General features: G+C 38.0%; 1 protein-coding gene across 1 annotated transcript in view; it reads right to left on the bottom strand.

Annotated features, from left to right (window-relative positions):
* Positions 1 to 17,027, bottom strand: part of COL28A1 (collagen type XXVIII alpha 1 chain) — a 151,545-nt gene that overhangs the window by 69,747 nt on the left and 64,771 nt on the right. Inside the window, 7 exon segments of the mRNA XM_061198237.1 lie at positions 3,252 to 3,320; positions 3,591 to 3,659; positions 6,488 to 6,556; positions 7,081 to 7,149; positions 9,883 to 9,954; positions 12,432 to 12,500; positions 13,261 to 13,333. Coding sequence (XP_061054220.1) covers positions 3,252 to 3,320; positions 3,591 to 3,659; positions 6,488 to 6,556; positions 7,081 to 7,149; positions 9,883 to 9,954; positions 12,432 to 12,500; positions 13,261 to 13,333 — 490 coding nt within the window.

Raw genomic sequence — 17,027 nt, 5'->3', positions numbered from 1 at the left:
TATAACCACTGATGTCATAATGGAATTCTTCCACTTGGAAAAAAGCCATGGAGTGCCACAAGGGTGCAAGATGTCAGGGACTGCTTTTTATATGTTTTGAAACATAGAAGCTTTGATTCTAATGTCTGTGTCAAATGCTAAACACATGTGACCTTAACTAAATATCGCAAAACCCACCATAAATTAATCGTCAACCTTAACGGTTTCCTCATTTCAAAACACGTTTGTTTTGTAAGTTAATGCCCTAAGGCCAACATTTTAAGGTGACAACACAGAATTTAAATAAGAAACATGTCTGATATATATGTCTATACGATTACACACACATGCGTGTGCACGCACACAAACCCACACATTTCCATGCACTTACAATTTCTCTGCCATTTGAAGAAAAAATGGAAGGAGAGGAATTTTGCACACATTTGAGTCCTGTGCTTTTGCTACCATTGGCAACCTTAGGTTTTTTGAGAGTCTCACCTCCACTTTACCAAACCAAAAGGACAAAGTTAAGTGGAATTAGACTTTTCCAAATATTTCCCTTTCTTTACCAGCTTCTGTTGGGCTGTGTGTGCTTGTGTGTGTGTGTCCAAAAGTTTTCTTCAGGAAAAAAAAATGAAAAAGGGCCCATAAAGTCTCTAAGCCTTCTCTAAAAGAAGAGAGGTGATTCCGAAAGTTATTAAAAGCTGGTGTTTGCTTTTGGAATTTATTTTCAAGTTCATGATCCACAGGTTCTTTGACTCTAAGACTAGCTTGCACTCTTGACATCTCCTTCCAGGGCTAGAGAGGGCCAGGGTAATGCATTTTCCCAGCATCCACAGGAAGGGGCGACAGAGACAAGGAGAAGGCAGCGGGATGGAGGCAGGTCCTCGCTTGTGTTCCCATCTCCCCTCAGTAGACGTGAGCTGGAGGCCACTGCTTCCACTCAGCCTCCTGTGTGAGTTAGCAGAGGGAATATGAGTTTCACTTAAGATGTCTTCTGACAACATGCTGACTGTTAACAACAACAGAAAATAGGCAGGATAAAATTTTGAAAGAACATTTTTTTTTTCCTGTGATTTTTCCCCTTAAAATGTGTATGAAAAAAATACAAGGGACTTTTAGAGGGAAATGATAAATGAACTCATTTAGTAAATGTTTGGTCTGCATGTTAAATAACCTGACATGGTGGAACATGCACAAGAGTCAAATTTTTAAGTGCTCACTATCTGTGCTTAAGTGCCCGTCTTTATTATTACTGCTAAATGTAAAGCAGTAACGCAATGGTATAATTTAATATAATACAATGTATACTTATATAAAATATTTATAATAATCTACTCTGTGGAAATGTAAATGGTTACATGCTTCCATTGGACTACAAATGCATTCCAGTATATTTAACACATGCCTTATTTTGAATAGGAATAAGCTTCTAGTTCCATAACTAAAGGAATGTTTAGTGTAAAAACAAAAGTTTTTACCACTGTTTTGCTCAGCAGAAAGTAATGCGGTTTACATATCGAAGTTCCTCTTTCTATTTTTAAATTTTAACATTTTGACAGACACTTTGCCTTAAAGATAAAAGAATATTTCAATACCCAAATTCAAATGAGGATCAGATTCAGTCCTGAGTCAGACAAGCCAGAACCTTGACAAAAGCGCCTAGGGTGTCTGTCCTCAGCACAGCCTACTCAGCACTTTTAGACACGTCTCCCCGACTTTCATGATTACCCTAACACACAGAGATGCGCAGGAATCAAGATCTCCTTTAGAGATGAATTGAGTGCCATGGGTCTCCAGTCTTTCATTTTACCTGGGAGAGGCCAAAAGGGTACTTGCCCCACTGTACAGAAGCAGTATCAAGGTGTCAACACTCCCAAATGCTGGGGCAGAGGCCAAAAGCTCAAGACAAAAAGTTGACATTAGGCCCTTACAACCTCTTTCTCTAATGACCTGGAAGCATTTGAAAAACTAAGTGAGTAGGTATATTTCTAAGGAGAATTTCACTCTGTAGGGTAACACTGATTATTCATTTTCCATTCATTCAACATGTTATAGAGTTCCTACTGGGTAGCACATCTAGTTCTGGTACCAAGAATTTAGTACGACAAAGAGCCGGCCTGCAGGAAAATTTATACTCTTGTGAAGTATGCAGAGCAGTAAATAAGCAAGATGATTTCAGAAATGCTGCGTGCTGTGGAGGAAACACACTGGGGGACGTGACAGTGATGGGGGTGGGGAGAGGGGAGAGAGGATTGCCTTTTGTATGGCGGACAGGGAGGCAAGATTTGAGACCTGAAGAAGGAGCTATCCTGACAAAGCCAAGGTCTGGAAGCAGGAATGAGCTGAAGGAGGGCAGGCCAGTGTGGCTAGAGGTGGGCAGCAAGGGAGCAAGGGGCGGGAGCGGCAGCCAAGTTGTGAAGGGCCCTAGAGGCCATGGAAAGTGCTTGGAGTTTGTTCTCTGTACAAAGAGAAGCCATTAGAGAGTTTTTTTGAGAAGGAAAGAGATGTGATCTGATTTATGGTTTTAAAAGATCAATTTGCCTACTAGGTAATAGAAGGGCAGAGGTGGAAGAGGGAAGACCAGTGAAGAGGTTTGAATAGCCCAGGTGAGAGATAATGGTGGGCTGCCTGATGGAAGCAGCAGGAGAAAAGCAGCCAGAAGCAAGATATATTTTGAAGGTAGAACTGATGGAATTTACCATAGGACTACACGGGGAGGGAAGAGAGGGAAAGGAAGGACCAAGAATGACTCAAGTATCATGGCATGAGCAAAGGGTGCTCGGTAGCACCATTTCCAGGCTTATGGAGTGAAAATCAAAGGCTTTATTTTGGATGTTAGGTTAGAGTTGTCTGTGAGAAATCTCAGAGGAGATGTATGGTAAGAAACTAGACGTGTGAAAGCAGGGCTTAGAGGAGGGAAGATAGAAACCTGGAGGCCATCAGTGTGCAGATAGTGGTTAAAGCCATGGTATTGAATGAGAGCATTTAGGCAGGGGCGTGGCCAGAGAGGGGAGGGATCTGAACCAAAGTCTGTTCTTGGTACAGGAAGACAAGGCAGCAAAGGAATGTGAGGGTTGCTACCAAAAACCATAAAGTTAATCTACATGTTCAAGTGAGTACAAGGCCCAGGAAGTCCATAGATGAGGAAAAATAACTTGATCAATTCTGTAGATGCTTCTCCTCTTCTACCATGTCTGATAAAGATTTTCATCTTTACCAAACTAAAGGTACATTTTTAAAAGCTACTGTTACCTACTTTAAAGTCTTACCTTTGCTCCAGTGTCTCCCACTCCACGTAAACCCCTTGGTCCAGGGGGTCCTGGTAATCCTTGAGGGCCCTGAGATGACATAATAAGGGGGAGAGGGAGCAACCTTGTTGTGTGCAGTGTTCAGGAAGGAAGGAAGGAAGGGAGGGAGGAAAGGAAAGGAAAGGAAGGAGGGAGAAAGAAAAAAAAAAGAAAAGAAAAGAAGGGAGGAAGGGAGAGAGAGAGGGAGGAAAGGAGAGGGGGAGGGATGAAAGGAAGGGAAGGAAAGGGAAGGGAGGAAGGAGGAAAGGAGGAAAAGAGGGAGGGAGGAAGGAAGGAAATAAAAGCAATGTCCACACTTACAGCCACACCAGGATAGCTGTCACCTTTGAGTCCTGGAGCACCCACTGGTCCCCGAGGGCCTTGGGCACCCTGGGTAAATTCCAACACCAGGAGATATCATAAGACTAAACTATGAAACACCTGGCAAAACTTAAGCACAAAACCAACTCAACATGCCAAAGGTGGATTTGATAAGTGCAAAGGAATGGTTTGAAAAATTTTAGAAGGAAATATGGCAACTCCTTATCTCCTCATAAGTCTTACCCATGGAATGAGTGTAGGGAATATATATGAACCATTACAAAGTCCTCTATAGGAAACACACTTCATGGGCATTAGAAAAGGGCTAGTTGCTGATATTTTAATTTAAAAAATTACAAATTTTTAATGCATCATAAATCAGGAAGTATAAAATGAGAAAATTTAGTAAGCATCATGTGAGAAAAATAGAGAAGAATATGTAGTAAAAGTTTAAGTATAAAATAAGATACTGTAGGTTACCTATTATTCCAAGCCAAAGTGTTGCCCAAAATCAAACTCCCCAAAACTGCTCCTGATTCTACTCCTATGAATGAAGGATTGGGAAAAAAAATTCTTCAAGCCATTTAAGCAATACGAAAGTTAAATTGATTTTGAAAATCATGAATGCAATAGCTGTTATTTCCTATTAAAACAAAGAGACTGGCTTTATGTGGTTAACGTTCTTAAGAATGATCTTCAGAAAACATGTGGCCACTTATAAACACTTAAGGTACAATTTATCATCAACAGAAACCCAAGGTGATCTCTTAAAGTTGTATGACAGAGAAAAAACAAATTGTTCTGGAGAGGTGAATTTTGGTGTATTCCCCACTAAGGAAATGGTCACTTCTCAGAAGCAATTTATTATACTATTCCAATTATGTTCAAGGTTAAAATGCTAAACATTTTCTATGGGACAGGTCCCAAAATAAGATGCCCATTTCTCTGCATGCTTACACAAGGAGCAGGCCAGCAACAAAATGAAGCAGTAACTGCTTCCTGGTTAAGTTGAAAGGAAAAAAATTGGAAACAAAATTCACTTTCAGTTTTCATTTCGAAGTTCCAAGCCTATAACAAATTATCAGCAGCTGTTATTGTTTATCCTCTGGCACCCAGAGTGGGGGGAAAGCCACTGAAACATTCATAGTTTTTGAACATTTTTTTTCCTAGGGATCTTTGTCCTCTCTCCTACAAAAATTTCAGTTAGGTTGTTACTTCTAATGCTAATGGGGGTGGGGAAAGGGCAGTGTTCTCGCTCAGATTTTTATTTTGGACACCTCAGTATTTCTATGGATGGAATTTTGCCACTTGGTCTTTCTGCACTGGATTCAAGAAAATGTCTTGCAGAGTGATTCACTTGGAAGTGTCTCTCTCATTCAACAGAAATTAGGGTAGAAATCTTAATCAGGTGTTTCGAAATGGGCTTTAAAAAAAATCTGGGAAGTCCCTGAAGTGATACACAAAACTGAATTTAACATGCCAAAACTTTGATCAGACATTTAACCCTCCAAGAGCTTAAAAACCAGTGCATTAGGGAAGAATGGCAGAAAGAGTATCATTAGAGGCCAAGGGATTAGAAAATTGATTGAAGAGGCAAATAACTTTAAATACTATCACCAACGACGCCTAATAATGATCAGTAGAAAACAGGTGGAGCTTTTAAACCCCGGCTGCACATTTAATTAGATTTTATTTCTATTGTAAAGAATAGTATAACGAGAGAGAAGTAACTTTAAATCAGGGACCTAGGAATACACAGATTCAGGAAGTTATCAAACAATATGGAAAATGTCACCCAAATGTTCTTGATTGAGGTTCTATCTGTAGTTTTAGCATTAGGAAATTTGGAATTTTTTCCTTGAGTCATACATAACTTGGTTTTCCATAGAATTTTTACATATCTTGGGTTCCTATGTGCCTCAGAGTCTGGGGAGCAGGATGACCATCTTGTTCTGGTTTGCCCAGGACATTCTCTGTTTTAGCTCGAAAATGCCACATCCCGGAAACCTCTTCTGTCTCAAATAAGCCAGAAGATCATCACTCTAGGAAGGAGGACCCTTAAAGTGATTAAGAACAGCAGAGGTCAGGATCTTACCTCATCCTTCAAAAAGAACCACTCCAACTTATGTCAGTATATCATAGGTTTTGCATTATATTTCAAAGATGGTTCTAAGTTTTCTTTTTTGAAGTTTGAAAATCACTGACGTTAGTACTTGAACCCTTTCATCTAGAAGAGACAATCTGATAAACTAAAGCCAGCTTCAAAGCTACATAACAACATGCTACTAATTTAATAAGTGCTGATTATGGAGCCCTAAAGCCTGTTCTCATAAACAGGGATGTGCTTGTTGACATTTGGAATGTAGAATTTTGCTTGATGCTGGGTTTTATGTGAGGAGGGAAATGGTACTTTGTTGCCATGGGAAAAAAGTGTTGATTACTTAAAGCTGTCTTCTCCTATAATTATTTGCATTTTCATTTGAAATAACTCTGAAAGATGGACAACAAAGCAGGGAAATCTGATTCAGTAAAATTTCCAAACATGAACTTTTTGGACAATGTTTTACAGAAGAGATACATTGGCCATTAATATGTAAATGAAGGAGGCTAGAGGCCATATAATCTCATATCAAAGATATTACAAAAGAGCATTTTCAGTCAACTGTTTAGTCAGCAAACATTTTACCAGAGGAGCTATCATCCCCCACATTTATGAAAAATAAATGATCTGCTAGCTTGATTTTTTAAAAAGGGAATAGTGTATTCTTACATTTCAGTTCATCAACGTAGAGACTTCAAGTAGAACAATCACAATCATCAACTTATGATGCATTAAATCTACTTTCACTTCTCTCACATACAGGGGAAAAAAACGAAAGAACATGAATAAAGGATACCTTTGGTGCTCGAATAGCAATTCCAGGTTCTCCTTTAAATCCAGGAAACCCAGGTCCTCCTCTATCTCCCTGTACATTTCAAATAATGTTCACAGTTTCAGGCTTTAGATTTTATGAGAAACCATAATGGCGCAGAGCAAAAAAGCCATTGGCCAATTATAAAGGGCTTAATCTACTAGAATCAGATCCTGAGAGAGTACATCTTCTAATGTATTTGAGGAGAGTTTCAAATCTTAAGCAAATAAAAACTGTCAGTAAAGACTACTAAGCTGTTCAGAGAAAGGCCACTGAAATAATAGGTGGCTCTCTAGACTCAAATATTTAGACTGTGAAAACGTCCGGGAATGCTCTTACATCTGAGTGGATTTCTTTTCTGCCAGACTTTCTGATTAGCAGATTATTCTGAACAAATGCAATAAATTCTTACCTGCTTTAGGGTCTAGGATTTAAGGGAGGTAGTTCAAGGTAAAGTGACAAGTTCAAGACTAGGAGCAAGAAATCTGGTTTCTAATCTTAAATTTGCTGCTGGCCTTTCCCACTCCAACTGCCAAAGACCCAAGTAAAAGAAAAAAACTATTCCCAAGAATGCATACCGTTGGCCCAGGTGGTCCAGGAATTGATGTTCCAGGCATCCCAAAAGGGCTCATAATCCCTGGATCACCCTAAAAAAAGAGCAAAATACCCATTACATGTCAAACAAGGAAACCATATACAGGAATTATATTAAAAAATATAAAAATGTATTTCCAGCATTTTAAAGTATTGTGACCTGTTTCACAGACCAATGTGAAAATATTTGAGCATCTTTGTTAAGCCACTACTAAAGTTGTTGATGATTAAAATTTCACTCCCTTTAATAAATGCATTCAGTTAATTCCTGAGTAATAGGAAATTTCTCTCTCTTGTGCATCCTTTTATTAGCTAATAAAAATCATGCAATTCGTGGTGATTCACTTTTGTGTTTGTATGCCAGGAAACTCAGAGGGAAATATTTGTTCCATTATAACAAATACCTTTAGTGTAAGTTTTTGAGTACACTTGGTAGGTAAATAATGTTCCTTCTAGTTTATAACTTTTTCCTTTGTTATTTTATTTTATGGTCCACAGTATATCAGTCTTCCATTGTATGGTATCTCACGTCCCTTATTAAAAGTAGAGAGTTTGTGGTTTAAAAAAATGAAATTTTGAACAGTAAAATTAAAACATTTCTCTTTTTTTTTTTGTCTCAGTGTGAGTCTCAATAAAGACTCAGTCTGGAACAACAAGCAATGTCTCTGTCCTACCTGGTTCTAGATCAGTGATTTTCAAATTTTAGGGAACAGAGAAATCATTAGAGAAATCTGGTAAAATATAGGGTCCAGGGTTTCAGCCCTGGAGATTTTATTTCAATAGGTCTAGGGGCTGGGCCCAGGAATGTGAATATTTATGAGGCACCTCTGGTGATTCTGATATAAGTACCACTATTGCACTTTAAAACACTGTGCAAAGCAATTGTCTTTATTTTTTTAACTTATTTTATTGAAGTATGTTTGATTTATAATGTTGCGTTAATTTCTACTGTACAGCACCTATATAACAATCATCTAAAAATGGTTTTCACATTTTTGAATGATTGTTAAATAGGTGGCCACGTAATATCCTCAATTTTGCTTCTCGGCCCAAAAAGCCTAAAATATTTGCTCACTGTACCTTTACCAAAAAATTGGCCTCCTCCTGCCTTAGAGAATTGACTATCTGGTCCTCCTGCTTCCTCCAGGAGGAACTCTATCAGTCAGACGCACTGGTGATGACTCGTGCCCTGAGCCACCTCCATCTTCACAGCTGAGGCCTCCCCCTGTGCTGATTCCATAATACGACCAACAGGCTGAGCGCACTGGCCGCTGGGGCCAAGTGATGCCGAGGCCTCTATGTGCCAGTCCTTAATTCCAAACCTGTATGGCAATGGCACAGGACATGGCCAGGGTTCTGGCAACAGATAACCACCCTATTCAATCCCATGGCAAAGGGATAAAACATTAACCTGTTAAAATATTCACTAAAACCAGGTGAAGCAAAATTATGCTTCTAGATTTAATCTATTCTGCTTTTTTTAAGAGAAGCCAATTACTTTTAAATACAAAATTGTATACATAGAAAGTATACAATTCTTTTAAAGACCCTTATTTAGGTGTATGTTTTGAAATATGGCAATTCTTTATCAGAAAAAACTTTCTTTCAAAATACAGAAAAATATTCCCATTGAGTCAGCTTAACTAAGACATAGAGTAATCACTGTTGTTAATACTAATCCGACACATTTCCTATATAATGGCTTTTCTCATCATGTGCTCCTTGAACTACTTGCAGCAGAAGACACTTATTTAGGAAATGCAGATTCTTGGGACCCACCCACATACTAAATCCAGATCTCTAGGCATGGCACCAAGAAATAGGGGTTTGTAACAAGCTCCCAGGCAATACTGATGACTCAGAAGGTTAAGAATTACTGGTCTATAGGGGATGCCTTATTTTTTTGTACCTGCTCGTATCTTGCTGGTACGCTTTTTTTTAGTTGTTCTTTAATAGTCTGGTCCTTGAACAGAACTCCCTGTTTCTTTCTTACAATTAGCGTCTTCCTAGAGCCCTGAACTCTCTCAGGTGTGCAATTTCTGTTTCCTGACACGTCCAGATGACCTCCATATTCTCTCCTGCTTAGTCAGAACACGTATCTAATTTCTTGCTTCACAATTTCCGTACTTCTTCCTCAGCACCCTGTCTCGGGCAGTTTATCAGGACGTATATGCCCTACTCTCCATTTCACATATTGATTTTTTTCCTCTCTGAATAACTCCATGTTTTGAACACTTACGATGTGCCAGGAACCATGCTAAGTTCTTTATTCACTCTTTTAAGTCTTCGCAACAACCCTGTGAAATAGATACTATTACTCTTTTCTTTGTACGGTTGAAGTTGACTGGCCCCCAGAAGTTCCGGGGTGGAGGAGGATGAGAATCCCACTCTCCTGCCTTCTGAAGCCCTGCTCCTCATCCTCACTGCATTGCCTCTCAGTCTGGGACTTTTTTGTTCTTATTCAGCAAAACAAGATGATAGAGAATTGATATCTTCTATGGTCCTAACTTTATCCCAACTACTGAATATTTTGCTGTTACTAGAGAGGACTGACACACAGATTCTCTCCTAGCAGAATGAATATTTCAATGAAGATCACATGTTTTATGCAATCTCTTTATTCCATTCTATTATGGTCTGAAATAGTGTGTTTTCTAAAGCGTTTTTCATTTGGGGGCTTTTGTTTTGTATTTGTTGAGAGGAAAACAGTGGAAATCTAATATTCCATTAAAACCAGGCACAATTACAATCTCCCTAAAGCAAAAATGAGAATATAAGAAACATACCTTTAGTCCTTCGGGCCCTGGAAATCCCCTCTGTCCTTGATTTCCTTTGCTCCCTTTCTTTCCTTCATCACCCTGACAGAAATTATAATAAAAATATCTTTGTTCTATTAACAGACCCTCCTTAATGTTATATCACGGCCAGATTCTCAATGAATACCTACTTTAAAGTGATGTTCCCCAAGCCCAGCTCAGTTGCACAGGGTTTGTCGATGTTCCTGAGCAGATTGGATGACTTCAGAATTGTTCAGTCTTCATTTATTCAGTGTGATTTAGTATTTTCTAAACTCTATGTTCAGTATCTTCCTTTGGGGCCTTTGATTTGACTTTACAGTTTTTTTGCCCCCTTGGTCTATTAACAGATGATTTTCAGACAGACAGTTTCAGAAAAGAAAGCCATCTATGATTTGTCATGCTGTTTTTCAGCTTCTGTGCTCTTTCAGTTTTAAAATATAAAATAAGACATTTTAAAAATCCAGCCTTGTTTCTTCCTCAGTGGAGAGTCTAGTTCTTTCTCCCAAAGGAGGCCAATAATTCAACTGGTAGAAAGATGAGTGAGCATTAACCTGGTTCAGAGCTAGAAGTTGCCTAGTGTTCCCCAGCAGGGTTGTGTACACCAATGCTACCCCCAAAGAATTGTATTACCTTCAGCCAGAAGCCTCAGAGAATTCCAGAACTATCCTTACACTAGGGTTCAACTGCAAGGCACCATACCTAAGTTTGTGTCTAGCTCAGCAAAAGAACTCCTCGGGGTTTGTAGCCGAGGCCATTCAATATATATGACATAAATGACTATACCACAGTTTTCCAGTTTTCAAACCTAAGCATGCATCAGAATCACCTGGAGATTGCTGGGCCCCGCATCCAGAGTTTCTGATTTAATAGGTCTGGATTGGGGTCCATTAATTTCCATTTCTGACAGCAGCATCAGGTGCTGCTCTTCCAGGGACTGCACCTTGAGAACCACTGGACTATACCAAGGTCATCGGCAATGCAGACACTTCACTAAGAAGAAAAGGTGACCTGTAGAATCCACAGACATGCAAAGAACTCCCTAATACACATACTAATTGAGAGTAGTGACACAGGTAATTTAAAAAAAACCTGTTGAATGTCCAAATATTGAATATAACTTATTGTATCATTATTAATGCCAACAGAAATGAAAGCTACCCACGACTATTTATTTTCTCCCGTTAACTACCAAATTGAACTTATTGACCTAAATCATCCCAGAAGCCAACAGTAAGAATCCAACTATTATTACAAAGTGCCAACACTGAACCATAACATACCTTGGATATGTAACATATTCCTACCACTCTTCTCCAATAGCCTTCCGTAAGCCCCGAATCACCTGAAAGCCACAAATCCAGTCAATGCCTATTCTCCTTGCTCTGCTGGTCTATTTGACACCACCCATTGCTTTCCTCTTGAAACCCTTTCTCCTTGGTTTCTCTAACATGGTACTACTATGCATTCTGCCTATCTTCATGCTGTTCTGAATGCTCTTTCTCCAGCTACTGTAAAATGTGGGATTCAAACCTTAGCTCTCTTTCTCAGAGCTATCACTCATTCCCACAGCTTCAGTTATAACTCCAAGGGTCTCTTTTCCAAAAGTATATTCAAGAAAATGTTAGTTCTCATGAATGTTAATAGGCGATCATTTCTAAAAGTATTTTTTGCATCATGTTGACAAGGGATTCTCTGTTCATGTTTTTACTTCCTGCTTCTCACCCCACCAAAAATAGATCTCAGAGTCTGGTTAGTCAATTATTTAAAATGTTTGAAATTCTACAAATATATTTATATTTCAGTTTTTCACATTTAAGGTTAACAACTCAATTTTAGCCAATATTTTCACAAGGCATAGACATCTAAGCTATCAATTACTATTTTAATAGAATTATAAACAGAACACTAATAAGTATATGGATTTTATTTTTACTTTACTCATATATAATTCTTCAGAATCTTTATATGGTCATTGATGACCGCACATAAGAAATGCAGGAACATCTGACACCTTAGAGGCTATAGATAATGTCACTAATGGTCTTATTGATGAATTTGGATATTCTCATCTTGACATATAAAGATGTTATTCAACTAGCATTTCTACAATGTATAAATAAATGTATTCCATGTTGTGAAAGTACCACTTAATAAGGTTATATTTCTTATTACTCTGTGAGATTGTATAAATAGTTGAAAAAAATTTTATGGACTTCGACGTCTCACTGATGTATCTCAAGTCTTCTTTTCCCTTACTATGTGTTTTTTAAATGTCAGTTTGGCTGTTTATTAAGAAAATGTGTTGAACTCTTCCTGTAAGCTGGGACTTAATGACAGATGTTAGGAAAATGAAAATGAATAATACATACTTGCTGTCTTACAAAAGTTCAAAAGCTGGTATCCATAATTTTAAGCCAGAAGTAAACACCTTTGACATAGCAAGAATAACATGAAATTTCTCCTAGGATGGCTCCTTAGTATCAGGACCAGAACTCAGGCAGTCTGCTTCCCTTCCCCTACCACTGTCAATTCCATACCTTGAGGCCAGGTTGTCCTTTTCCAGGTGGTCCTTCAGGGCCTCTTGCTCCTGGAAGCCCCGCTTCTCCCTAGAGAAAATGGCACTGATGTCTTAGCTGACCCTCCATAGACAATATGTACACACCCACCTTGTCTCTTCTTACAGCCCGTAGAGTCTCTGCTGCAATCCTCCAATACAGACCAGACCTTCACTCTAGTCTCAAAATTAAGTTGGAAGTTTACCAACTTGAATAAATTAATATCAAACTCCAGTTTAGCTCAGAGCAGCTGAAATATCATGAAAAAGTCCAATTTCCCAGCCAATTGCCAAAGCAATAATCTCACTTTCTTTTGGCTCCTCATTCAGATTTGGTGGTTTGTTTTTTTAAAAAACAAGAAGGACCTTCAGCCTTTCCATCTGCTGTTTTCCACTACTTATATTGAAAAATGAGTATTTCAAATGTCAACTCAAAATACTTCAGGAAATCTTTAGAGTAGCCTTACTTCCTGAATGCACTTACAGACTCTCCTTTTGGAGGGGAAAGAAAAAAGTGTTTTTCTGTAAGTTTAAATAAAAGTGCTTTCTAGGAATCCCAAAGGGACTAGGTCACTGGAGGATATCATGGCCAAAATACCAGAGAGAAGGCAGAGGGTATGAGATACTACTCAGGCTTTGAACTGGCGCTCTTTTATCTGAACTAAGAGAAAAAGGAAATTAAGAGTTGTGGGATTTTTTTTTTTTCTTGAAAAGACTAAGTTTGTCTTGAATGGTTTAATTTGAGCTTCTGCAGGACCAAGATATAGTGTGGTTCAATAGTTTTACACCAATAATATGAAAAGCAGTGTTACCTTCTTCCCTGTAGCTGCATCTTCTCACGGTACTCCTGGCTGTCCTGAGAGCCCTGTTGAGCCTGGCTCCCCCGGGTGGATGAGCAAAGATTTTTATCTCCCAGAAGTTCATATTTATCATGGAACTCCCCTCTGAGGTACTCGAAATTGGTTACATCTTGTAATACCTGAGAAAAGCCTATGAGCAGGGAAATCTGAATAGTAATTAATAGTCATTAAACTATTTGGCCTCGGGCAAGTTCCTTAACCTCTCTGGGTCTCAGTTTTGGGTCATGTTGTTTGTTATGGGTTAAATTGTGACCAGCCCCCTCCCCCAAAAGATATGTTGAAGTCTTAACCCTTGGCACCTGTGAATGGACCTTATTTTGTAATCAAGTTAAGATGTAATCAAGTTAAGATGAGGTAACTAGGGTGGGTCCTAATCCAATGTGAGTGGTGTCCTTATAAGAGGAAAACATAATGTGAAGACAGGCACATATGGAGAACCCCACGTGAAAACAGAAGCCAAGATTAGAGTGATATAGCTGCAAGCCAAGGAATTCCAAGGATTGGCCGCCACCAGAGGCCAAGAGGCAAGGAAAGACTCCCTATAGGTTTTGGAGGAAGTATGGCCCTGCAGACACCTTGATTTTTTACTTCTAGCCTCCAGAACTGTGAGACAATAAATTTCTATTATGTTAAGCCACAGTTTGTGGTAATTTGTGACAGCAATCCTGAAAAAAAAACATATAAAAATGAAATGAAAACATTGGGACCCAAACATTGCTTCCAACTCTAATATTCAATCATTCTACTCACTTTCCAGTTAATTTGTGATTAAGAACAAATCCTTTTAAATGTTCAGAGAAAACACATGCTACTTTTAAACAGTATACAAGTGTCCTTACTGCATTTATTAAGAGCAAAAAATATTGAAAATAATTGAAAGTCATTTCAGCTAAATTATAAAAACTAGTGAAAAAAAGCACAGTGAACCTAAAAATAAATAGAAGGATATAATAAAGATGACAGCAGAAAATAATAAACTTGCAAGCAAAAAGCAAGAGTAACAAAATTAAAAGGTAATACCTAAAAATACTAAGAAAATAAACTTCTAGCAGTAATGATTAATATTAAAAAAGAAAAGTCATAAAAAACAGTATTAGGAATGAAAGGTGAATATAGTTATATACATAGTAACATTTTTTTGATCATAGAAAATTTCTGTGACAATTTCAAATATATTGGAAACATTAATAAATGGATAATCTTCAAGAAAAATATAAATTACATAAATGACATAAGAAGGAATGAACAAGCTAAATAAACCAATGCCATTAAATAAATTGAATCAGTAATTGCAAGTCTGGAACTTCCTCTCCCTCCAAGATCACAGACTTAGTTGGTTTTACAGTCAAACCTTGCCAAATTTTTAAACATCTGAAGAAGAGATATTCCCTCTCTTATACAAATAGTTCTGAAAAATAGAAAAAGAGGGAAGTCTACCCAATTTATTTTATGAGGCTAATAAAACTTTGATTTAAAAAGTCATACAACAAGATAAGAAAAGAAAATCACAGACCAGTCTACCTAAGAAAAAGATGCAACTTAAGGTTCTTGTCAAAATGGAGCAGTAGGGACTAGATTTAATTTCCCACCTGATGCAACTAAAAAAGCAGACAAAATGTATGAAACAATGACTTTCAAAACATTAGACACTAAGTAATGAAGGATAATAATTCCTGAGAGAGGGGAAACAAAATAGGCGAAAATTACAATTTCCCAAGTTTACTGTTTGGGTAAAGTTCCCAGGCCATGGTGCAGGGAGAGAGAACCCAGGGAAAGTTCAGAAGTCTTTCTAATTTAAGGAGACAAAGGTAGGAGTCTGGGTAAGCCAAGGTATCAAAAATTCACACAATAGATTACCAGAGAGGAAGGAATGCCACGGAGAGAACTATGAAGATCTGCTGAGCATCCACCTTGAGTATTTAGGTGAATACTGTTCAGCACGGAGTGAAGAAACTACCCAAGGCCAAGAAAACAACCAGTTTAAAGGATCAGAGAGAACTGACAGCAGGAGAGATACAGTGCCTGCTCCCAGAGGCAAGAAAGAAAACTTCACAGTGCTGAGGGCATAGATTAGAGTTCTAAAAAGGGTCATGCCTCAGTAGTGGGGAAAAATTAACCCCAGACTAAAATGCTGCTTTTGTCCTACCTAATAAAGCTAAAAAGCAAGACCAGAAGGCTCAAACTGTTTTCAAGCAGTATAGAAGCATCTAAGAACAAAGCTCAAAAATATTTATAGGAATACAAAAATATCTAACACCTAAAAAGGTAAGATTCACAATATTTGGCAGCTAATCAAAAATGATCAGGGATTAAAGAAAGCTGCAAAAACCTGACACAGAAAATGACACAGGTGATAGAATTCGTATATAAGAACATTAAAACAGTTATTTTACTGCATTCCATATATTCAAGAAACTAAAGGAAAGTTAAAACTTGTTAAATAGAGATATGAAAGATATAGAAGGACATAAATTGAACTGCTAGAGTTGAAAATTGCAAAGTATGAGATAAAAATACACTGGGTAGAATTAAAAGCAGATTAGACATCACAGAAGAAAAGATAAACAATCTGAAAGATATAACAATAAACTCTATTCAAAATGAAACACACAGAGAAAAGAGACTGAATAAGAATGAGCAGAGCATCTGTGAACTGTGAGAAAACTCCAAGCATTTAAATTTAAGTGGGAATTTCCTGGGTGAAGGCTGAGGGTGGGAAATATTTCAAGATATGCTAACCTAATATTTTCAAAACTTGATGAAATCAGTAACTCATAGATCCGAGAAGATCAATGAAACCCAAACACAAGAAATATGAAGAAAACTGAACTAAGACACATTATAATCACATGGCTCAAAACCAGTGATAGAAAAATCTCAAAAGTAGCCAGAGAAAAGAGACATTATGTAGTGAAACAAATGTATAGATCACAACAGATTTCTCATCAGAAATAGTGCGAGAAGACAGTGGACCAACATCATGAAAGTACTGGAAAGAAAAAGGAAGAGCCATTAATCTAGAATTCCATACTCAGTGAAAATGTAGACAGAATGCAGACTCTTTTGGACACCAATTTGGCAGTTTCTTGAAAAGCTAAATACTTATCGTATGACCCAGCCATTTCACTCCTAGGTATTTACTCAAGAAAAATGTAAAACATATGTCTATACAAAGACGTGTACATAAATGTTCATAAGAGCTTTATTTGTAATATTCAAAAGCTGGAGAAAACCAAAATTTCCATTAACAGATGAATAGATGAACAAATAGTGGTATATCCATACAATGGAATTCTATTTAGCAATAAATAATAACAAACTATTCATACATGTTAAACATAGATTTCAGGGACTTCCCTGGTGGTTAAGAATCTGCCTGCCAATGCAGGGGACACGGGTTCGAGCCCTGGTCTGGGAAGATCCTACATGCCCCGGAGCAACTAAGCCCGTGAGCCACAACTACTGAGCCCACGTGCCACAACTACTGAAGCCCACGCACCTAGAGCCCATGCTCCACAACAAGAGAAGCCACCTCAATGAGAAGCCCGTGCACTGCAACGAAGAGTAGCCCCCGCTCGCCGCAACTAGAGAAAGCCCGCGCGCAGCAACGAAGACCCAATGAGGCCATAAATAAATAAATAAATTTATATTTAAAAAAAAAAAACGTACAGCAAATGTCACACTTAAAAGTGAAATTTTAGGAGCATTTCCTCTGAAGT

Source organism: Eubalaena glacialis, chromosome 8 (genome assembly GCF_028564815.1).
Source record: "Eubalaena glacialis isolate mEubGla1 chromosome 8, mEubGla1.1.hap2.+ XY, whole genome shotgun sequence".
NCBI classification, from domain to species: Eukaryota; Metazoa; Chordata; class Mammalia; order Artiodactyla; family Balaenidae; genus Eubalaena; species Eubalaena glacialis.
This window is presented reverse-complemented; position numbering and strand designations above follow the sequence as displayed.